The sequence below is a fragment of the Anabrus simplex genome, chromosome 1, assembly GCF_040414725.1.
Source record: "Anabrus simplex isolate iqAnaSimp1 chromosome 1, ASM4041472v1, whole genome shotgun sequence".
Classification (NCBI taxonomy): domain Eukaryota; kingdom Metazoa; phylum Arthropoda; class Insecta; order Orthoptera; family Tettigoniidae; genus Anabrus; species Anabrus simplex.
In genome coordinates, this window is record NC_090265.1 from 646,906,583 (window position 1) to 646,931,701 (window position 25,119).

Consider the following 25,119-nt stretch of genomic DNA (forward strand, 5'->3'; position numbering starts at 1 on the left):
ATTATTCCTTTAAATAGAATGTTTTATATTTCCACCATTCAGTACTTATAGATATAAGTACATATGTTACAGTGGTGTATACTGAGGGCTAACAAGGCTATCGGTGAAGCCTAAACCTCAAATGAGAACAATGGAAATCTAAAGCACATTATATTGTAAGCATATGACATATTCTTCCATTTACAAAACTTCAGTGCAATGAGAAAAAACGTTGCACGTATTTCTGAGAGCAAGGCATCAGAGAAAGATATTGCAGCCGACTCTGCATCCCTCTCCCCTAGACCCACCTCACGCGGCTTGCTGATGTATGCTCGATAGGTGTGGGAACCAGGGGGATAGGTATGCTAGGCTTCGGTCTATCAGATCGGCACTGCTAACTAACAGCCATGCGTTCCTCATCGTATATACTTCCTCACCTTATACTCATAGATAACAGAGTGCTGACATTTCACTCCTGTTACTTCTTCATCCTTGTAGGAAGACACTACAGAGCTGCTGTTGTAAGAGTAATATAGTTTTCTTTTTATAGGAAGATCTGCTAAAATGAAATGCAATCTTTCAGGTGTAGTGTTCTCTTTTGTAGGTTGGAATTGAACCCGTGATCATGAGTCGGATACCACTACTGATCTCCCGAGGAAGCTAATAAACCAGTGAATGATATGTACGACCTCTGCTAATGCTGTAAAATTCACAATTTTTATTTAATAATAATAATAATGGTGCATAGCTTGGTGGTGACCTAATGAGGATGAAATGAATGGCAAAGACGTCACAAACACCCAGTCCCCAAGCCAGGGGAATTAACAATATGAGGGGATTGATTTTGAGAACTGAACCGGGGCCTTTGTACCAAAGGCAACCATTCTATCCATTTAGCCTAAAAGCCGGACTTTAATTTGCTAAACCTTAGGGTACCATCTCCACTGATCAGGTAATCAGCATTGACAGTAGCAGAGGCTAGGACAGTAGCTTCTGAAACAGCTTTGACAACGCAGCAGGCTACTCCGTTGGCTATTGGCTGCAGCCCAAAACTCTTACAAGGTTCGACATTCACTAAACCAATCATCGAAAAGGGGTAACCTAAGTCCAGTGGTAGCCCGCATCTTGGATGCAGCATACGCCACTGATATGTTAGTACATGTATTTATATCTATAAGTATTGAATGGTGTGTATATAAAACAATCCATCTAAAGGAATAATTATTTTATTCGTTAAAGTCAGTATGGGAATGAACATAATATTCATCAATTGCATATTAGGTATATTTTGAGAAGGTATTTTAAGCAATTGAGGAAACCAAAGAGGGATTTCAAGTTCATGGTAAACAAATGTTCTTCTTCTCAACTGTACTGCAGTATATTATTAATTTGCCGATTAATACTAGGAACGTTGATTTTCATGTCTGATTTTCCATCAAATTCTACATCACCAGTAAGTTTGACACGCGTTGCATGGAAGCTTTGGGAAGGCATTCTTTCTGATTATGTTAGACATGTTTGCAAAATTAATAACTGGTTCAATAGAAGGCAGTTTGGTTTTAGGAAAGGTTATTCCACTGAAGCTGTAGGATTCCAGCAAGATATAGCAGATATCTTGGATTCAGGAGGTCAAATGGACTGTATTGCGATTGACCTGTCTAAAGCATTTGATAGGGTGGATCATGGGAGACTACTGGCAAAAATGAGTGCAGTTGGACTAGAAAAAAGAGTGACTGAATGGGTTGCTATATTTCTAGAAAATAGATCTCAGAGAATTAGAGTAGGCGAAGCTTTATCTGCCTCTGTAATAATTAAGAGGGGAATTCCACAAGGCAGTATTAATGGACCTTTATGTTTTCTTATATATATATATATATATATATATATATATGATATGAGTAAAGAAGTGGAATCAGAGGTAAGGCTTTTTGCTGATGATGTTATTCTGTATAGAGTAATAAGACTGTGTTACAAGACTGTGAGCAAATGCAACATGACCTCGATAATGTTGTGAGATAGACAGGCGATGGTATGATGATAAACGGGGTTAAAACTCAGGTTGTGAGTTTCACAAATAGGAAAAGTTTTAATTACTGTGTTGATGGGGTGAAAGTTCCTTTTGGGGATCACTGTAAGTATGTAGGCATGGGCGCCAGTAAGGGGGAGGGGAGATGCTTGCCCCCTGGAATTCTAAAAAGGTTGATGTTCAATTGTTTAATATCATACCAGATTATTTCATAAACTAAACTTACTGACAGTCATCTAGCATCTGTTATAACAGGAAATTTCTGTAAACAATTTAATGTTGCTGACGTTATATTGGTTTTTATATTCAAGAAAATTCTTGATGTGACTCCCCTCCCCATGCAATAGATCCTGCGGGTGCCCATGTATCTAGGTGTTAATATAAGGAAAGATCTTCACTGAGGTAAGTTAATCACATAAATGGGATTGTAAATAAAGGGTACACAGATTTATGCACATGGTTATGAGGGTGTTTAGGGGTTGTAGTAAGGATATAAAGGACAGGGCATATAAGTCTCTGGTTCCACTGTATGGGACCCTCATCAGGATTACTTGATTCATGAACTGGAAAAAATCCAAAGAAAAGCAGCTCGATTTGTTCTGGGTGATTTCTGACAAACAAGTAGCGTTACAGAAATATTGCAAAGTTTGGGCTGGGAAGACTTGGGAGAAAGAAGATGAGCTGCTTGACTAAGTGGTATGTTCTGAGCTGTCAGCAGAGAGATGGCGTGGAATGACATTAGTAGCGAGTTTGAGTGGCGTCTTTAAAAGTAGGAAAGATCACAATATGAAGATAAAGTTGGAATTCAAGAGGACAAATTGGGGTAGATATTCCTTTGTAGGAAGGGTAGTTAGGGATTGGAATAATTTACCAAGGAAGGTGTTCAATAAATTTCCAATTTCTTTGAAATCATTTAAGAAGAGGCTAGGAAAACAACAGATAGAGAATCTGCCACCCGGGCGACTGCCCTAAATGCAGTTCAGTATTGAATGATTGATTGATTGATACATAGGGTACATCAGCTTTCGCGATGACGGCGAAACATGCACGAATTATAATATGGACGTCATTAGTATAGTTCAATCTTGAAACGTCTTTTGTGGAACGAATGTTATTCATTGTCCATTACATAGCCATCAGCATGTTTCATTCACTGTGTTTTTAAAATGGTTTCTTCTATGTTCGAATTATGTTAGTGGCTTTACCGCTATTCGATTTGTTTCCATCTTTCATGTGGAATTCATAATGATTTACCCTCGATATCTGTTTATCAATTTCCTAATCACGGCAATAGACGAAATTAAATGCCCGTGGTCTACTATGCCGGTACCGTACCTTCTGACTTGACATCATGTTTTATTTTATTTCAACTACGACATTACGCTCGTCGTCTTCGTTAACGATACCGTACTTCATTCTACAATACTCGTAAAAACCCCAATGGGAAAATGAACATAAACATGCATAATATTTCATGTTATTTTCCACGCTTCGACATGCTAGCGGCTCCGCAACCAGCGTCAAGTTAGCTTGCGTTAGCTTGGTGCCGCGAGGCTTTTTTGCGAAGTTGCGAAGCGACTGTGCGTCCGGGCAATGCACATGAGCAAAGAGGAGTCGCGAGGACAAGCGAGGATTAATGCGAAGCGCGTATGGTACCTAGCCCGGTGCCGATGGAGTCGACACTTGGCACGCTCGATGCCAGGCTTCAGTTGTGCCCATCCTTAGGTGTTGATCCATCGCATCCTACAACGATCTCTATCTCTCTTCATCCCTGTAAAACGAAGTATCACTAAAAGTAAAAGTTTCACGGACTGTACCCTTCTATTCTATCCTCTTTGGACTGTACAGTATGTGTTCGTTCATTCCTATTTTTAGCATGAATTCGGGAATCTGCCGTTCGGAAATCTTCGTCTTGCTCCGTACGCGTGTTGTTGACTGTCAAGAGTGTCAGTGCTGTGCGTTGGAACGAACTAATAACACTGTTAAACGCACGTTTTCTTATTCATTCTCTTTGTACTGAGCTATCACTACCGGGTACGTACATTAATTTAACCACAGTATATTACAACAGAATTTTCGATGTCGATACTGTTAGCTCCCTGTTAAATTGCGCCTTTCAACCCATTACAATGTATATGTTCGTGCTTGATTTAAAACAAAAGTTATTAATCCCTTTTAGAAATTGATTATTATTTGTTTTCTTTGACATCACTTTATACTTCCGTTGTTTTGATTACTATCGAAATAACCGATACATTCTTCGGTTACTTCACATGAATGATGTTTTCACTCGTGGTGTAATATGTTGCAACCATGCAACGCTGGAAGTTGTCAAAAATTACCAGACATCTAAATTGACACTGTTGGCTGTATCCCATTATCCCAAATTCACTATATGGAAAGGAAATTTGATAATCCCAGAGACCACATTGTTTAGCCACCAACATTGTCTCCCCATGAATTAAAAACTGGAGAACACAATGTCTCAAACTGACTTACTTTCCTTTGCTGGATAACCTCTGTTAGATTTCCAGGCAATGAAGAGTTTTATGTATTTCTCCCATTATGGCTCTAGACCTTTTCTTTTCTTACAAACTCATTGCTTGAAGGACCACAGCTGTTTTTAAGAGAGAAAACTATACAATGCCTTTCAACATTGGCAGCAAAGAAAAGAATAATTACGGTACTAATTATATAAATAGAAAGACCATAAAAAATAGTTGCCTCAGTGGATCAGCAGTAGAGTGCCCTGTTATTGACCCCAAGTGTGTGGGTTCAATCCGAGCTATTGTTGAAGAGTGATCAGTAATCCTTTGCTCTGTATGTCATTATTATTGGCATGTTAAAGATCTCTTATGGTGCACTGAGTGTCACCTGATGAAATTAAATCAACTCAGCCATGGTATTTGTCCAGTTGAATTCCATTTCAGTTGCTAGACTGCAGTACAAACGGAATGTCAAAACTGGTGAGTAGGACAAGGTGACACTACTTTAGTAGGTATGCAACTCACTTGTCAGTAGCTACAGAATTATTATACTATATTCCGTGATGAGCTGTGGAAGTCACAGCATGCTGATCTTCCTATTTTCATATAGGTAATTTCATTGTCTTGAATTTCTATAAGGTTTCATTTGTGTTGTGTGTTTAGATCTGGATGTTTGGTAGATACATCTTTTTATTGTGCTAGTTAAGTCTTTCAGGACGTTAACCTTAAAAGTATAAGCAAAAATATTTGTTTACATGGTTGCTGTGATGTTGCTAACAAGGATTTCAAGGTTAACTTTGCATAGAAAATAAAAATACGTTGAGTGATGTGAATTATTTTCAGTGTTATTTTTCTCAGTCAGAATTCTTAGAGGAAGTCATTATGATATTATATGTAACAGTGTCATGGTTGGGTAGTAGTGGTTTTGGACAGGATGGCATTAACACTCGAACTGCAGCTGGGTCATTTGTGTCCCAGCTGTTATTTCTTTCTTCCCCATCTTCTGCAAAAAAATAATATTTGTAGCATGCGTACAGCCAAGGAATATTATGTATTCTCAACGTGTGTGTCGTGTGACATGCCATTCCTACAAATAAACGATATGCATCATAACATATATCTTGTGCACTGATGTCAGATGATTGGGCTCTAAAAATTGAGGAGGTGGAAGCCTTTCTTGCTATACTGTACATTCACGATGCCATACGAGCAAGGGCTTAGAACGGGGCTCAGTGTGGTCAGCGATGTGGGACAATCCTATTGTCCACATGTTCCTTGTTTGTATGGTTAATATTCTACATCAGAATACACTATGTGTATTAAATTTCAAACAAAATATCTAACGCAGGTACTGGTATATTCATTGGCTGTACACTAGCTACAAATAGTTTTTTTCAGAGTATATGGAAGAAAGAACTAACAGCTGGGTCACGAATGATCCAGCCGCGGTTCTAGTGTTAATTCTTGTTGACTACAAGGACCAGCGTAAGCACGCTATGAAGATCCACAAACCTGGAACGCGCTTGCTCAAGACTGTACAATTGCCGCCGGACCATCCCTGTTGCTGTCAGTCTGTTTGAAGATATGAAGAAAACACCGTGCAGCTCAACCATGCCCTCCTCCAACAATTCTGTGCAGTCTGTGTGGACGCTTATTCTATGCTAGAATTTGCTGTTCAGCCATCGAAAGTACATCCACAGACAGAAGTGAATTTATTGGAAGAAGTTAACTACTCGTAAACGAGTTAAAGCCGCCGCCGCCGATTGCTAAATACATTGGGGCATGTGTTGAGGACCTAATGTATTAGCTCCCATCACGACACTTTGGGGCTGTGGGCTAGTAACTCTCACTCCTTAAATGAACCCTACTAAAGAAACTGAAAAATGCTGAATGGATACATTATTTTTAGTATGAAACGGAAAACTAAAATTGGATTCAGGAATGTAAGAAAGAACCTTGGGAGAGAGCAGTAGATTGAGACAGGTTTCAAGAGAAATGATCCTCTATAGATTAGACATCCACGGATTGAGTGGGTTAGATGGTCTGTCTTCGGTGAAGTACAAACCCCCGAAGGCATCAGGTTCCTCTATTCTGAAAGAACAGGAGATGGTGCTGAATGTAGAGATGATGTAGGGCTCGCACTAAGCACAAAAAGCAAAAAAGGATGATTAACTGGCAACCAATATCTGAAAGGCTCCTGATAGCACTCTTCCAAAGTAATATTCGCAATATAACCATCATCCCGTGCCATGTGTGTATAGAGGTATCTGATCTCAGACTAAAAAGGAGTTCTACCATCTACTCAATGAAACGATTAAGGGAATAAGTAAGGGGGACATCATTATAGTTATGGGTGATCTGAACTCCAAAGTCAGATTGAGTAATGAAGGATTGGAGCAAGTGATGGGTATTCACGGATTTGGAGAAAGGAATGAAACAAAGAAATATTCACCAAATTCTGTTAAAATTTTGACTTGGTTATACGAGGCACTATATTTCCTCACAAACGTTGCCATAAAATCTCATGAGTATCTCCTGACTGCAGTACCGAAAACCAGATACCCACACCACATTGCCATAGGCAGGAAGTTCTAGTATTCATTAACAGACGTGAGGAACAAGAGAGGAGTGGATGTGTACAGTGATCACCATGTTAAGCTTGCAGAGTTCTAGCTGTAAATAATGGCATCTCACAAAAAGTTTGGAAAATCCAACAGAAAATTGAACATTGAGAAATTCAAGGATGATACAAAAAGGGAAGAATTCGGACTAAAACTCAGGAATCGCTTCAAGGCACGACCTTCTAAACCAGATTCAGACGTAGAAACAGTATGGGATGTTTTGTTTGGTACAAGTGAAGCAGTGATAGGGTATCAAGAATGACAAAAGAAGGACTGGCTGTTCGGAAGTCCTGGGATATTTAAACTTAGAATGTCTAAGAAATCTAAGATTAACAGCTTTTCTAGCAAACAACAGAAAGAACAGTTGCAAGTAGAATATAATTAAATCAATTGAGAGATGAAGGAAAGTGTGCGGAGGGACTGCCAGGTATTTGTAAACAAACTCTCAGAGAAAGCGTGTTTTCTAGTACGTTTCATCTCTTATGCAAGACATCCTCAGTTAAAAATGCATTAAAAATAGCACAGACATTAAAAAATATGTTACAGCACTGTAAATTTTTAAGAAATATTGAACATTAATAATATGCTTGTGAGGTTTTGAAATTATTTCTTCTTCTACTTCCAGATATTGAAGTTGTTATTTGTCCTTGGCACTATTTAGTGATATGGTTGAGTGTGATTTTTTAATTTGAGACTGCAAATGAAAGATCTGTTTCTGTTTGTTTTGAATTCTAATGGAACAGTCTATTACTTTTTGGCAGAGGAAGCTCCTCCGATACCATATTTGAAGTTAGGTATGATATGTTGTGACATCTGTCGATAATAATTTTGATTTAAGGAGTCTAAAAAAGAGAAAAGACTTCTTACATAAAAAACTGCTGTGACAAGTGCAAGCCTTACCGGCTGCAAACCATGCCCTGACAGATCGTACAATGTGCGACACAAACTGACCTCCTTGGGATCCCTCGTGCCAAGTCTTTGATCTGGGAGAATGTGGCTATACCCACTGTGGTGGAGGCCTATTGGTGGCAGTGGGCGCATGCAAACAAGCCTACTTTCTTTTAAAATATCTGAAGGCTAGGTGATGGCAACACCATCAACCTTCCTCTCTCTCATATTGTTGTTACTAAAGCCTTCATAGTATGTCCCAGTGTCTCCACAGTTTCTTGGTTAAGATGAGAATGATAATGACGGACAGTAGCCAGAACCATACTTTCCTCAGGTTTCACATCATGATCGAAGAAAGAGAGAGAGCGCGCACTCCACCTCTGCTGATTCTGCAGGTTTACCGAGCTCGATAGCTGCAGTCGCTTAAGTGCGGCCGGTATCCAGTATTCGGGAGATAGTAGGTTCGAACCCCACTGTCGGCAGCCCTGAAAATGGTTTTCTGTGGTTTCCCATTTTCATACCAGGCAAATGCTGTGGCTGTACCTTAATTAAGGCCACGGCCACTTCCCACTCCTAGCCCTTTCCTGTCCCATCGTCGCCATAAGACCTATCTGTGTCGATGCGACGTAAAGCAACTAGCAAAAATAAAAGATTCTCAGGTTGATGCTTATGTTCTTTCAGCCTGATGTTAATGGTACATTTGGTGGTACTGATATAAACCATCCACATGAACAGGTAATACGGTATATGTATGCACTAGAGAAAGGATCCCCAAGGTCCTTAGCCGAGTGTAATTGCTAGGACCATGAAAGTGGCTGCATGGTTTGTGTCACATTGCTATCAGCTGGATTCAGGAGATAGTGGGTTCAAACCCCAGTGTCGGCAGCCCTGAAGATGATTTTCCATGGTTTCCCATTTTAACTTTAAATTTAATGGCGCGAGGCTGATGTACTTGAGCACCTTCAAATACCACCGGACTGAGCCAAGTTGCCAAGTTGGGGTCAGAAGACCAGCGCCTCAACTGTCTCAGCCCGTCGTTTCCCATTTTTACACAAGGCAAATACTGGGTCTGTACCTTAATTAAGGCAACATTTGCTTCCTTCCAAGTCCTAGCCCATTCTTATCCCATTGTTGCCGTAAGTCCTGTTGGTCCAGTTTAAAGCAAATAGTAAAATTAATATAATTGCTAGGACATTTTATTTGTAGTTGTAAAGGTGGCCTTGATGTTGTGACACCTTACAACCTAGCCAATTCTATACAAAATGATTGGGATATGAGGAAGAAATGCTTTTCTCTGATGTGCCTCTTGTTTCTTCAGAGATCGTAGAGGAAACTCAACAGTCCTCTTGATCTCAGTTTTGCCGTATCCCATTACCTTGTAAATTTGCTGCTGGTATGATGATGATCATCATCTGGTGTTGTCCTTAGAGGTCCAGGTTAGATTCCTGATACTGATACGGTCAGCAGGGCTGGGACATGCAGCTTACCTCCATTAGGAGTGTGCCTGAAATAGCTGTTCCACCTCGGGACGTGGTCATGAATTTTGCCTTGGCTCTGTGTCTAACTGGTTAGTATACTGGCCTTTAATCAAAGGGTCCCAAGGTTTGACATCCAGCCGGGTCAGGGATTTTATTTTAACCTTCATTGGTTAATTCCCCTGGCTTGGGGGCTGGGTGTACGTGTACGTGTCTTCGACATTAGAAATTACAGATGACCTCAAGAATTCAGAATATGACAAACTATGCATTAATAGCCTACAGCAGAATTAAATATCTAAAAAGAAAAAAATAAGATTTGTAATGCAACAAGTGTGTTAATGTGAGTATGTATATTATGTCTCAATATCCTGATTGATTCCTTCAGTGCTGTGGTGTTAACAGCATGGATGGCATCTTTGCAGATTCTGAGTCTGTTGCAGATCTCAATGAAGAAAGATGTAATCGTGCCTCCGACAATTCATGTTTCTTGAAGAGTTAAGATAGTAGGAGATACACAAGTTGTGTCTTTATTTTTCTCTTTGTTGACATCTATTGGTTGTCACATTCTGTAACATACTGTATTGTACAACAGATTACACATACACAAGAATGTTTCTCCTTAGTTCCAGAAATGATTAATTGTTTGTGGTATTCTTTATAATTCACTAAATCTCATAGTTGTAACATCCATTTCCTTTTCAGGAGAAATGTATGACGTGGTGAAAAAGTATCCTCTACCAACAGGGAACAAAGTACACTTCTGTATTGATGGTGGTATATCTTCAGAGCATGATAAGACAAGAATGATACCAGATCGCTTCACTAATCCAAGTAAGGAATGTTATCAATTAACTTTTATTTTATTTTAATGCTTGAGATATGATAAATGTAATTTTGGTATTGCATCCCTGGATACATCCATTAGTTGTATTGTTTGAACTAGTGATGTTGATATTGTATATTTTGGCCAATATCTTTCTTGATATTTTTACTTTCATACTGTAGATAGGTTGCATGTGTTGTTTAAAAATTTTGCAATAGACTTAATAATTCCATTTAGCTAATGATGACCAACACATGGAAATATCTGAAGGAGATTTAGGTTAGAAAGAGAGTTAGGGATGGTTGTGGAAGTAAGGATACACTAAAGGATCTTAATTAGGAAATTTAATTTAGCAGAAAAGTTAGCTAAGGATAACATGATGGCAAGCATTATTGGCAGTGATAGCAAAAGTACAAAATAGAAATAATTGGGCTCAATTACAGTTACTTAACCCATGAACGCCTAGCACTGCATATGTGCAACGGCACGCTGGTGCTCTTTTTTTTCAATGTATGAAGTTGTTTTCCAGTAAAAGAATGAAAATTGCGTGCGTATTCGGTAAAGGGAAATGTTGTGCTTTGTTACGAGTCAGTTAATCAATAGTTACCGCTTGATTGTTGACGAGGTGTATGTTTGAAGTTCGCCGTGTGTTCCATCTATCGCAATGGCATACCGTAAGAGATATGATTCGCCATATAATTTTATGATTTAGAAATAATTAACCTCTTTTAGGAAATCCAGGAAGTAAATACATCAGAGTTTGAATGTAGCACAATTCCTTTTACAATTAATAACTCATGGGCGAGTGAGATCCACATATTCCCGGTGTTCCATATTCGCAACGCTAGGCGGATCCATTGTCAAATCACTTCCTTATGTACCAATTTGGTATTGAAGAGTTTGTTATTGACGTAACAACCCTTCATTGCTGTGCATGCAATTCAAACTCATATACCAGTTTTGTGATGCATATTATTAGGCTATTATTATTATAATTATTATTATAAGTGGTGGTAGGAAATTTTATCTCGTATATATAGGAGGAAATCATAATTGAATAGCGCCATTTATTCGATTCACATTTATTTCAGGGGCTTGACATTAGCAGGAATTCTCGAGGAGGTAGAGAAGCGAGATGAAGGGGTAGATACTATTTATATAGAACCTCCAGAGCCTACACCCCTTCGGATGAAGACTCGGCAGATGAGGACAAGGGAGGGCTTATTGACAACCTGAGTCATAGGCAGCTTGCTGCAGGAGCTGAAGTTGTTCTTTCCAACTAAGAAAGACTCGAGGAAGATTGCAATGATGAGTGTGATATTGTCCCGCCTAATTATAGTATTGCTTCTGCAGCTGCTCATTGTGTTTCTAATCAAAATCCGTTCATACCTCAAGTTGCACGAAACTGGACTGTAAGACTTTTCACCACCTTATGGTATCTTTCATGATAGTGGCTTTGCAAAATATAGTGACTTTTCCCCTGTTGAACTATTCAAATTGTTCTTTGATGATGATTTATTTGAGTACATGCTGCAGGAAATACAAAATTATGCGTTATTCAAGAACTGTTCAGATCCACTCGTAACCAAGAATGAACTTATGTTGCTTTTTCGGAATACTCATAATGTCGGGTTATAATGTGCTATCTGGTGTGAGATATTACTGGGATTCGTGTGGCGATATGAAAAATATTTACATAACTAATTCAATGAGGCGGAACAGATTTATTCAGATAATGAGATTTTTGCATTTTGCCTATAACAATGACCTTGAACCAAATGACAAGTTGTGAAAGTTGAGCCCTCTTCTCAAGAAAATAAAAGAAAATTTTATGAAGCACTTCGTTCCCACCCGACAACTAAATTTCGACGAATCTGTGATAGCATATTATGGAAGACACTCATGTAAACAATTCATAAGAGGCAAGCGCATCAGGTTTGGCTACAAAGCATGATGCCTAAATACACAGGGAGGATACCTAATCAATTTTGATATATGTCAAGGTAAAGGTCCAGGGGTCTCATGATAATATTAGTAAACATGTTGGAAAATCAGCATCTGAGATGATTCACTTGATAAATTAATTTCCCGACAATATCAAGGGGCTACGTTTCGATTTCTACTTTGACAACTTGTTTAAGAGCATGAACTTGCTTTCGTATCTAAAGTCATGTGGGTGCACAGGCACTGGAACTGTAAGAGAGAACAGAGTCCCAATCTATATGCAATCAATATGCAATCTAATTTCTACAAAGGAAACAAAAGGAAAAGGCACATACGATTACAAAGTAAGCAATGATGACTTGATAATTGCTCGCTGGCATGACAACAATGCTGTAAATGTTGCTTCTACAGTTCACACCGTCTTCCCACTAGATCTGGTCAAGAGGTTTTCCAGGGTAGATAATAAAGTCATCGTGGTAGAACGCCCTGCACTATTTGGAATGTATAATACACTGACTGACAGAGCAAATGCAACACCAAGAAGGAGTGGTTCGAAAGGGATGAAAGTTGGGGAAAAAACAGAGACGGCACGGACGAATAATTGATGTTTATTTCAAACCGATATGCAGGTTACACAATGCGCACGGCATCGACTCAGTAGGATGTAGGACCACCGCGAGCGGCGATGCACGCAGAAACACGTCGAGGTACAGAGTCAATAAGAGTGCGGATGGTGTCCTGAGGGATGTTCTCCATTCTCTGTCAACCATTTGCCACAGTTGGTCGTCCGTACGAGGCTGGGGCAGAGTTTGCAAACGGCGTCCAATGAGATCCCACACGTGTTTCATTGGTGAGAGTTCCGGAGAGTACGCTGGCCACGGAAGCATCTGTACACCTCGTAGAGCCTGTTGGGAGATGCGAGCAGTGTGTGGGCGGGCATTATCCTGCTGAAACAGAGCATTGGGCAGCCCCTGAAGGTACGGGAGTGCCACCGGCCGCAGCACATGCTGCACGTAGCGGTGGGCATTTAACGTGCCTTGAATACGCACTAGAGGTGACGTGGAATCATACGCAATAGCGCCCCAAACCATGATGCCGCGTTGTCTAGCGGTAGGGCGCTCCACAGTTACTGCTGGATTTGACCTTTCTCCACGCCGACGCCACACTCGCCTGCGGTGACTATCACTGACAGAACAGAAGCGTGACTCATCGGAGAACACGACGTTCCGCCATTCCCTCATCCAGGTCGCTCTAGCCCGGCACCATGCCAGGCGTGCACGTCTATGCTGTGGAGTCAATGGTAGTCTTCTGAGCGGACGCCGGGAGTGCAGGCCTCCTTCAACCAATCGACGGGAAATTGTTCTGGTTGATATTGGAACAGCTAGGGTGTCTTGCACATGCTGAAGAATGGCGGTTGACGTGGCGTGCGGGGCTGCCACCGCTTGGCGGCGGATGCGCCGATCCTCGCGTGCTGACGTCACTCGGGCTGCGCCTGGACCCCTCGCACGTGCCACATGTCCCTGCGCCAACCATCTTCGCCACAAGCGCTGCACCGTGGACACATCCCTATGGGTATCGGCTGCGATTTGACGAAGCGACCAACCTGCCCTTCTCAGCCCGATCACCATACCCCTCGTAAAGTCGTCTGTCTGCTGGAAATGCCTCCGTTGACGGCGGCCTGGCATTCTTAGCTATACACGTGTCCTGTGGCACACGACAACACGTTCTACAATGACTGTCGGCTGAGAAATCACGGTACGAAGTGGGCCATTCGCCAACGCCGTGTCCCATTTATCGTTCGCTACGTGCGCAGCACAGTGGCGCATTTCACATCATGAGCATACCTCAGTGACGTCAGTCTACCCTGCAATTGGCATAAAGTTCTGACCACTCCTTCTTGGTGTTGCATTTGCTCTGTCAGTCAGTGTACATTTATGGGAGGAACAGATCTCATGGACGAGAACGTCAACAGATTCCGCGTGGCGATTAGGAGCAAAAAATGGTGGTGGGCAATTTTTTCCTGGATTTTAGACATCAGCCTGCAAAATGCTTGGTACCTCAGCAACATGTCACGGCCTAAAATGACGCAGCTCCAGTTCAAGCGGGAAGTGGCGCAATACCACGTCAAATCCTATGGCACGGAGCCGAGGGGAGTGGGGCGCCCATCGCTCTCACTCATATGGAGTGAGGGCATATGACGCTATTGATGCTGGTTTGTCCATCGGATGCGGACATAAAGCCTTTAACAGGTCGCTTGATGCTATTCAACAATATTAGGCTAGCCAGCACTGGGGTTCATCCTCTCCCACCCTGCTATCATATATCATGTCATTCATTTCATTTCATTAGCTCCTCTGATACTTTTGATATCAGGAAGGGCATCCAGTCGTAAAAACCTGCTACGAAGATTCGTCTCAATTCATACCCTACCCTGTAGAGAAATGGGACAAGAGTTGGACATACACAGACTTGGTATATTGTTGTAATAATTTCAGGTCTGTGTTTGCCGCATTTCATTACTAGGAGATTGGAAACATTATTGTACGTGCTAAAAATAACTTTCAGGAGGGTATCTGCTATACTAGAGGTAAGTACAATATAACACGTTCAGAATTCAAGTCCAAATAAACTTGTTTTTGTGTGTAATTTCATTTGCCATTTGTTCTCTTTTTCCTTTAAAAAAAAAAAAAGCTATTTATTTGGGGCATCTACCTAAGAAGATCTTTTGCCCCATGTTGTGAACCTGCATGTTTTTGGAAATGGCAGAAGTATAAAGTGTTGAATGTGAGGAAAGGAACATTAGGGACAACACAAACAGGATAACAGGTGGACGTGTTGCCCCCTACACCGCGGGGCTGGACTGTTCTCTTTTTAGATTGAGACATATTTGAAACAGATGAGGATGAGGATTTCTCATCTAATGATTCCCTTCAAGACCTTTCTTTTCATATAAGCGACACTAGTGAAAGTCTAAGGGAAGAAAGTGACACAGAAGGGGAGTGGTTATATACTATATAGAGAACAGACGAGACGGTGACAAATGGTCTCTCTGTTCTGGGAGACTGCTTCTGAAAATTGAGACTTCAACCAAGTACAACTAAGTTGCTTGTTTCCACCTGAACAATAAAATGGCAACAAGGGAACTTGCAGTTTACTTTAATAACACCCTCTTTTTCCACAACAGACTTCCCAAATATTTGGGTGTAAGACTGGACAGAACACTGTCATTCAAGGAACATCTATGAACGACTTCTGCCAAAATGAAAACAAGAAACACATCCTGCGGAAATTATGCGGTACCACTTTTGGTGCCAGAGCAACTACTCTCCGTTGCTCAGCTTAGGTTTAGTTTATTCTGTCGCTGAGTATTGTGCTCTGGTGTGGGTAAACAGTCCTCATGTAAGATTAATGGATGTACAGCTGAATAACACCATGCGCATGATTACAGGAACAATTACTGTATGTCAACTCCCACACAACGGCTCCCTATTCTCAGCCGTATCCTTCCACCTTATTTGTGGTGATACAACATTCTGATAAGAGAATATCGGAAGATCCAGACCAACAAACAACTGCCTATTTGTGGTGACATTGCCGATCTACATGTGAGACGATTACGTTCAAGACATCCACCTATTTGCAGAGCGGAGAACCTCGTAGCTAACAAATTCAATCTGGCTGAGAGATGCTCTCATGATTGGAAATTGTTTGCCCCTCCAGGGAGTTTAGAAATGCCCTGCCTAACTGAGAAGGTGCCAGGGTTCATTCAACCTAGAAAGATCTGGTCAAAATTAAATAGAATTCAGACCAATCACAGTGTATGTGGGGATCTCCTGTACAAGTGGAGGAAAAGACCTTCACCGTGTTACGAGTGTGGTGCTGTAAGACAGACTGTTAGGCGCTTAGTTCAAGAATGCACACAAACATCTTACAGTGGTGAATAAAGAGACTTATTCCTAGGGACACCACAGGCACTTCAGTACATTTATGATCTTGATGTAGAATTATAAATCATTTTATATATTCCATATGATAAATAAATAACTACTGTATATAGATGACTTACCTGAAAATGACTCTACACAAAATGTGCTTGAGGGCATCATATTCACGTAGAACAGAAAAAATTCCCAGTATAGGTTGGAAGTACCCCAAAAGGAATTATTTAGATTCTGAAAATACTGGTCCTGATGGCATTGATACTGCATTAGTTGCTCTACTAATAGAGAAAGAATCATATGATTTTCTTCATTATTTATTGATGACAATGTACAGGACCTAATTCTCAATCAGATTAATGTATGAGGAGGGATCAAATATAAACAGGATTTTATTTTTATGTAAATTCATTTATTGAAAAACGCAAGGTATTTTTCAACATAGTTTCCTGCTTTAGAAATGCATTTGTCCCAGCGTATGGGCAGCTTTTTGATGCCCTCATCGTAAAAAGAACAGGGTCGTGTCACCAGTCGGTTGCGCACAAGTCTTCCACACACTCGTCATCTTGAAATCATTGCCCTCCTAGAGTTTCTTTAAGTGGTCCGAACAAATGGAAATCGCAGGGCCACAAGTCCGGGCTGTAAGGAGGATGATCAAGTGTAGTCCAGTGCATTTCTTGTAGCTTGGAGACAGAGCTGCAGTATGGGGCCTCGCATTGTCATGGAGGAGGACGACCTGTCAAATCGGTTGGCCTCGTCTTTTGCGGCGATATGCAACCCTCGCCTTGTTCAACAGCTCATGGTAGTAAGCAGCATTGATTGTGCGTCGCTCATGCAAAAAATCAATCAGCAAAATGCCTCGCCGATGGAAAACAATGGTTGCAAAAACCTTGCCAGCTGACAGTCGAGTCTTGGTTTTCACTGGTACTGCCTCCCCTTTCATCTGCCACTCCATACTGGCTTGTTTGGATTCGGGAGTGTAGTGGTGTACCCATGTTTCGTCATAGGTGATGATCCGACTCAAAAATGCATCGCCTTCTTCCACAAACCTTGCTGTAAGCCTCTGGCAGACCTCCAAACGTCTCAACTTCAGATTTTCAGTCGAAAGGCAAGGGAGCCATCTGGAACACACTTTACGGAGCTGTAGGTCGTTTGTAATGATTGTTTGACAGCTCTCAGCTGACAACTGCAAGCTTCTGAAATTAAGTTCCTCAGATCAGCTGTACAGAAAACAAGGAAGGACAGAATCAGGAATGATCAGATACCAAGCGACTTGCAAGTCAGCCTAACCATGGAAAAAAGGCTGAGTGTTGCAAGGTTGAAGCGGCTAGGACACGTTAAGCGGATGCAGGCGACTCAAACTCCAAGGAAGTATTTTGAGTAGGTCGTTCTGGGACGAAGACCTATTGGTCACTCTAGAGAAAGGTAGTTAGACCAGATAAGAGAAGACCTAGAGAAGATAGGAGAAGCATGGGGTGCCCTAGAGAGAGAAGAAACATACTTAGACTGTAATAAATAGAGGCACAAAACATCCTACTTGGCTCTTTCGATGGAATTCATGATGATCCTGATGGATTCCTTCTGTGTTGTGGTGTTAACAGCATGGATGACATCTTTGCAGATAGCCAGGCTGAGTGGCTCAGACGGTTGAGGCGCTGACCTTCTGACTCAAACTTGCAATTTTGATCCTGGCTCAGTCCAGTGGTATTTAAAGATGCTCAGTTATGTGAGCTTCATGTCGGTAGATGTACTGGCGCATTAAAGAACTGGGGGACAAAAATTCGGCACCTCTGGGTCTTCGAAAAACATAAAAAAGTAGTTAGTGGGACGTAAAAGCAATAATATTATTATTCTTTGCAGATGTCAATGAAGAAAAATGTAATCGTGCCTCTGCCTCCAACAATAAGTCCCACCACATCAGGTGTCTTGAGGAGATACAAGGGCTGTAAATAAAGTAGTGGCAACGTAGTCCAGACACTCGCAGGAGATCAGGTATGCAAATAAGATATGGGAACGCTCAGGTGGCGCTGTGGTTGATCTGTCGTATGCATTTTCGGGCATCCAGTCGGTATTATTTCTGTGTGGCGTTGAATTGAAGAGTGTCGATTTCACCGCTCTAAAGCATGTTTTCAAAAAGTGATCAGCGTTTGTGGATTAAGATCGAGGTTGCCCGTGGCAAAAATGAATCGGAATGTTATTGAGGATTACGTAAAGCCCGTGGCGAGAATGCTTTACTGTATAGGTTGGTTGCAAGATGGGTCAAGGCGTCGAGCTCTTTATTGCAACAGTGGCATTGGGAAGTCTTGGAACACCCTCCGTACTGACCAGACAGGAGTCCTTCTGACTTCGACCTGTTGCCGAAATTGAAGGAACCCCTCCGAGGCTGTCGATTTCCTGATGTGGCATCTGTACTCCGCGCAGTAGGGCGCTCCGTCACTGTCATCAACAGAGAACGCCTTGACAACAGTCTCCTTTGGCTTCCCGACATTTGACAAAAGGTAATAGATTTTGTGGGTGACTACATTGAAGGAATGTACTTGTTAGTTCATTAAATATTGCCAACTATCTGTATTGCCAGTACGTTATTTACAGCCCTTATATTCATTAAGATAGTAGGAGATAGTCGAGTCTGTTCATTTTTCTCTTTGTCGACATCTACTGGCTGTCGCATCCTGTAACATACTGTATTTACATCAGATTACACATTAACAAGAATTCTTCTCCTAAGTTCCAGAAATAATTCATCATTTGTAGTATTCTTTATAATTCACCAAATCTCCTAGTTGTATCATCTCTTTCCTTTTTAGGAAAAATATATGAAGTGGTGAAAGAGTATCCTCTACCATGTGATTGTTGCTTTACTCCAGAACATCATATGGCAAGAATGAGACCAGAGCGCTTCAATCATCCAAGTAAGGAATTTGATCTATGAACTTTTGTTTTAATTTGATGCTTGAAATATTATACATGTAATTTTGGAATTGCATCCCTGAAAACATCCATTAGTTATATTGTTTGAACTTATGTTATTGACATTACATGTTATGGCCAATAACATTCTTCATAATTTTACTTTAATACATACTGTAGATAAGTGCAGTTGACTTAATGATTGCTTTTAGCTAATGAGGACTAGGGCCCAGATTTCTATGTATTATCAAAGTGCGAAATATGTACATACAATGTAGTAAATACCAGTGAAATTTATATATTAAAACAATGGAATTCTCCATGACCAGAGCCAACAATTACCAATTACCAACCAACATAGATGGGTTATTATTCATTTATGGGATCCCATACTAAATTTTAAAATCAAAATGAATTACAATGCAACTTTCTAAATATATTGAAATCAAATGATTCTAGTTGCTCTGAAGCAAAATTTGTGCAAACACCACACCGATTTGTTTCCAAAATAATCACCAAGTCACATAAATTAATAAAAATTCACTAGATAGAATTAGATATTATCTGCCACATGCAATATAATGCTCAAATTAAATTATGAGCAGATCATAAGGTAACTCGGATAGATATCACTTCACAGTTACAAATCACAATAGCCGGAAATCAGATGAATGCACATCTCTGTCAAGACAACTGATGCAACTTGAAACAATAACCATTATATCAAGAGATAAGATAACACACAAAGCCAACCAAATACTGATAAGAAGGATGACGCAACAATATTTAAGGGAGCAAAAACAATATTGACTTCACCATCAACTTAAATTTCCGAATCTTACCTATGCTGAATTTAATTAAACATATTTCAAATATTTAACGTTGTAATAAAATTATTTACTAATAATACGAGGGCAAATCAATAAGGTTCTGCAATCAATTTTTTATAATTTACTACAAAAAGAGTACACACTTTTTATTGATATCTTTTTTCAACATAGTCACGCTGCTTTTCAATGTACATGATCCACCGTTTCACAAGCTTTCTGATACCCTCTGCAAAAAAGGTTTTTGGTCGCACCGCTTCCTTTACCTGTTGATCGTAGCTGAATCGACAGCCTCTTAGAGCATCTTTAAGTGGACCAAACAAATGGTAATCCGACGGGGCGAAATGGCACTGTACAAAGGATGCTCCAACACCTCGAAACACAGCATCTGAAGAGTTTGAATGGTGTGGGCGGCGGTATGTGGACGCACAATGTCATGCAACAAAAGAACTCCTTCCGACAATCGACCTCTGCGTTTGTTGCAGATTGCAGGTTTCAGCATACCACTGTAACGTTCAGTGTTTACGGTTTCCCCCTTTTCTTAGTAATGTTCGAGGATTGGCCCTTGAGAGTCCCAAAACACTGTGAGTATCACTTTTCCTGCAGAAGGTTGACTCTTGAATTTCTTTTTGATTGGGGATCCGGGATGCTTCCATTCCATGTTCTGACATTTGCTCTGTTGTTCGAAGTGGTGAACCCATGTTTGATCTCCAGTGATGATCTGTTTCAGAAATGTTTCACCTTCGTTAGGATGATGGTCCAGTAGGTGTTGACAGATTCTCACACAATTGCTCTTCATTGAGTTGTTTTGGAACCCATCTCGAACAGACTTTGTGAAAGTTAAGCCTGTTATGCATGATTTCATATGCAGAACCATGGCTAATATGCATATGGTTTGCATGTCATCAACAGTCACTCATCTGTTATACAGGATATCACGCACTTCTTCAATGAAATGAAACTGGATCTTTCCTCATCCTTCACGCTCATGCAACCCCTTTTGAACTGCTCAGTCCACTGGTAAACACTTTGCTATGGCAAAACATTGTCCTTGTATTGTGCTGAAAGTCTTCTATGAATTTCTGCTCCTGGTACACCCTCAGACCGCAAAAAACGGATTACGGAATGCTGTTCTTCCTTGGTGCAAACAGAGAGTGGCCTGGCTATATTTACGTCGCAACTGCACAAGCAGTACTGATCTGATAATGCTGAAACATACCACAGATGTAGACAACATTGCCATCTAGCGGCTGGTGAGCAAACTACGCCATAGAGCGAAGCTAAAGACAAATAGACGAAAAATGCAGATACTTATTGACTTGCCTACGTAATCATTTAATAAACTAATTAAAATTTAACGAAATGCGAGCGATCAACTCAATTAGAAAATATGTATATATGTGGTAAATTAAGCTAATATGCAAATGCTATACTGGGAAGGATGGAACTACAAAGATACACACATTTTAAATTAAATAGGGAAAATATAAATAAAACATAACAACTGCAACAGTTATACAGCATAATTTTAGAGTGTAATTTTTCACACAAGACAGATTATTATTGATGATTACACATATATTCTATCCAAGATACTTATATTAATGAATCAGTGATGTTAGAAATTTTTAAGCACATGGTACCAGAAGTGGCACACGGATATATTTTTCAACCATGTTAGGACTCTTTTCGGAGCTGGTCCTACCCAGGAAGTGGTGCCCCTTCTATGTGAGTCCCAGAGTATACTGACCCCGTGTGTGGCATCTGGTAGGAGTCCCAGCTCAGGGTTACGAGTGAAGACCTCAACGGCATCTACAGCTGAGAAGGTTGACTTTGGTGCGGTGGAGATGGCAGAAGAGGCAGCCCTGTATTCAGGGATTAATACAACCTGCTGCCTTGTAGGTTGAGGTGACTGGACATCAAAGGCTAAGAGAGAAAACCTTGAAAGAAAATCTCCCTCTGTGTTAGGCTCAGCAAGTCAACAGAGGGATTATTGAGGAAGTTGCTTTCAAGAATAATAAGAGCCTCGGATGTAGGAATTCAAGACAGCGACATCAGTTTGGTGCGAATGACGGCTTCCATCCTGATGTTACACCAGTTACCCAAACCAAACAAAGTATCAGAGTGGGAACATCAAGGGCCGGTTGCATAAACAGTTTACCTCAGATCAGAGACGAAATTGATCTCAGTTCACGCTAAACTCTGATATTTTTTGTTGTTGTATAAACATTAATCTGAGATCAGTTCCCACTGAACTAGGATTAACTTTCACTGGTGAAATTTCTCGGATCAAGCTCTTTGATCTCAGTTCAAGGAGTTGTTTTCTGTTAGAGATACAAGAACAGTGAGATACAAGAACAGTGGATTGTGGACATTTACAGTAAATGATAAGAAAATACACAAAAAACTAACCTAGTACATTGTTAGTTATAGTTGTCTGTATGTAGGCTATATTACGTGTCTTATAATGCAGTGGAACATAATTCTACAACATAACCTCTATGAATTGCTTAAGATATTATATTATCTCACTCATATTTTACAGATGTCTGATTACTGGGATACAGAGGGTTATTAAGCTAAGTTGTCCACCTCAAATAACTTATGGACCATTCTAATTTTCTTTGCAATCATTTAAGAAAAGCCTAGGAAAACAACAGATAGGGAATCTGCCACCTGGACGACTGCCCTAAATGCAGATCAGTATTGATTGATTGATTGATTGATTGATTGATTGATTGATTGATCAGGATATAATGGCATCAATATCATCTGAGATAATGGTATAAACTGTGTTTTTAAAATTGAACTACAATGTTTTCTAAACGTAACCTTAAATCTACAAATATTTCAAATTCAGCACTGTGATTATTCCAAAAATTTATCCAAGTACTTCTCGAGAAAAAGTAATGTTTTCAAACGTGCTTCATTTGCCATCTGGAGACTGCCCTATTCGATTTGCGCTATGTGTGAAACATGAGCTAGCTGTTGACATACAGAGTTGCTTCACCTTTTTTCTGACAGCTATGTACTCACTCTGCTGTGCTCATAAATGCACTATTATCAAATGTATGATTTAACACCTTTAATATCACCGTAGTTAACAGGTAAAGTAAAAAACTGAGGCCGATGACCTTAGATGTTAGGCCCCTTTAAACAACAAGCATTAAGGAAAAACAGACATGCGAGGTGGTCTATGTGACAACATTTTTATCCTGATATGATATGAAACCACACAAGACCGAATGAGCTAATGCAACTGGGCAATTACCTCTTTGTAACACTAATCAATTCTTCAAAGAATGAATAAAAGAAAGAGAACTGCCATGAAGGCCATGAAAATGAAAGACGCACTAGGCTTCGCAAACCTAACACCATTGGGATCAGAAAGGAACAATGGTTGACTGAGGGAAATCTGATAGGAAAGGAAACCCGTCACATATCTGTTTTTGCTTCACCTGCTGCAAGAAAGCATATGAAGAAATTCCAATACATGCTGCAAACGATGTTCATGAAAGAGAGAACAGAGCTATGAGGATAGCAATTATTAATAATGTAATAATATTTACAAAAGTATACAGTTGGTTGTTGCAAAAAGTGAATAATGTAGTATATTTTAGAATACATGCCCCTATTAATGTCACTGTACTAAGCATTTAAACTCAATCTTCCTTATTAGAGATGGGCACTATCGACTGTAAACCGCTATCGACTAGTCGGGCGATAGTCCCTTCGAACTATCGACTAAATAGTCGAATGTTTTCAGTCGAACAAAAGTATTCATTACTTCCTGTCGAGAAGACTGAACAGTCGAATGAAAGTATTCATATAACGCAACTAGTCAGTCCATGAAAAAAAATTTGAATGTTTCCAGTCGAAACTCTCCGTATCAAAAGTGGAGATCCAATTAATTGAAGGAACAAGAATCCACCTGATCGATACTTTCACTTTTATTTAGCCTTAGGCTATTTCAATAGACATTAGATTAAAAGTTCAGAACATGTTTCGAATGCGTTGCATTCATCATCAGCTGCTTGCATTTGGCAAAAGTAAAAATTAGCTAAAAACAGTCTCACAATTTTCTTAAAACCTTAAAAACAAGTGTTAGTAGTGCGTATGTGAATGGTTGGGGGGGGGGGGGGGAAGAGGGGGGGGGGATGCATTGAAGGCGTTTGTTAGTTAAACTAAGACTTATTATTAAAAATCTTAATGTTAAAAACACTGATGGACTAAAATACAGTTCACTATGAGTCTTGTGAATTTTCCATGAGTTCGTTGATTACTGAAGAACTTGTATGCACTATGTGAAGTATTTCTGTTGAGCTATTAGTAAAAAGTTTCCTTGAGAAGGCATCCGGTGTTTTCACGTCTCTTATCTCCTGTTGAGTGGAGAGGTGTGGCTTGTTTCGAATATGAAGTTTGCTAATTTGTAGTTTGTATGAAAACAGTTGGATCGTCTGTATCACGATCTGTAACTGGCAGGAAAAATGCGCCTGTTAGTTGGAGTTTGAAAGACGTAACGGATAATAAGTCTTTAAATGTAGGAAAGTATAAAAGTATGAACTTACCCTTGTCTTGCGTGTTAGTTTAACTTCCCGTGCTGCGGGAGTGGGTTTAATCCGGCTGCCTTCAGCCTTGTATTGTAACTGTGTGCTGTAGTTCGTGAGTTAGCCTGGTTAGGAGGGAGGGGAAATGCGGACGCGTCGTCATTTGCTATATCGGGCGGGGAGGAGGTTACTGCTTGTGACGTATCGGCCTTGTGATTGCTTGAAGTATGCGCTGGGCGTGTTTGCTTCCTTCGTAATAACTTAATGTATCTCAGTATGCATTCAAATAAGGGGTTCCTCTGTTCGTTTACTTCATTCAAATTCTTGTCCTTATTAAATGACTTGTCTAGAAGGATATGAATATTTTCCAGACTGTTCATTAACCTTCCCTTGTTTAGCGTATTGAGAATTACTAGGTCTTGTTTAATGTCTGTGAATCTATGGCCTGTTTCACTCATGTGTACTCCCATTGCTGAGAATCTTTTATGTTTCTCCGCGTTGACGTGTTCTAAGTACCTTATTGTGAAGTTACGTCCGGATTGCCCTATGTATGTGGCCTTGCACTGATTGCATGTCAGTTTATAAACACCTGAATCCTGGAACCGCTCCTCGCTATTTTGATTGACCATATTGTGGTTGAAAAATTTTTGTC

General features: G+C 40.3%; 1 protein-coding gene across 1 annotated transcript in view; it reads left to right on the forward strand.

The window, feature by feature from the left end:
- The first annotated feature begins 4,083 nt into the window (after positions 1-4,083).
- Positions 4,084-25,119, forward strand: part of LOC136871646 (uncharacterized) — a 33,388-nt gene continuing 12,352 nt past the window's right edge. Inside the window, exons 1-3 of the mRNA XM_068225113.1 lie at positions 4,084-4,971; positions 10,181-10,309; positions 18,991-19,095. Of these exons, the coding sequence (XP_068081214.1) occupies positions 4,905-4,971; positions 10,181-10,309; positions 18,991-19,095 (301 nt within the window). The 5' untranslated portion in view covers positions 4,084-4,904. The remainder of the gene's footprint in view (positions 4,972-10,180; positions 10,310-18,990; positions 19,096-25,119) is intronic.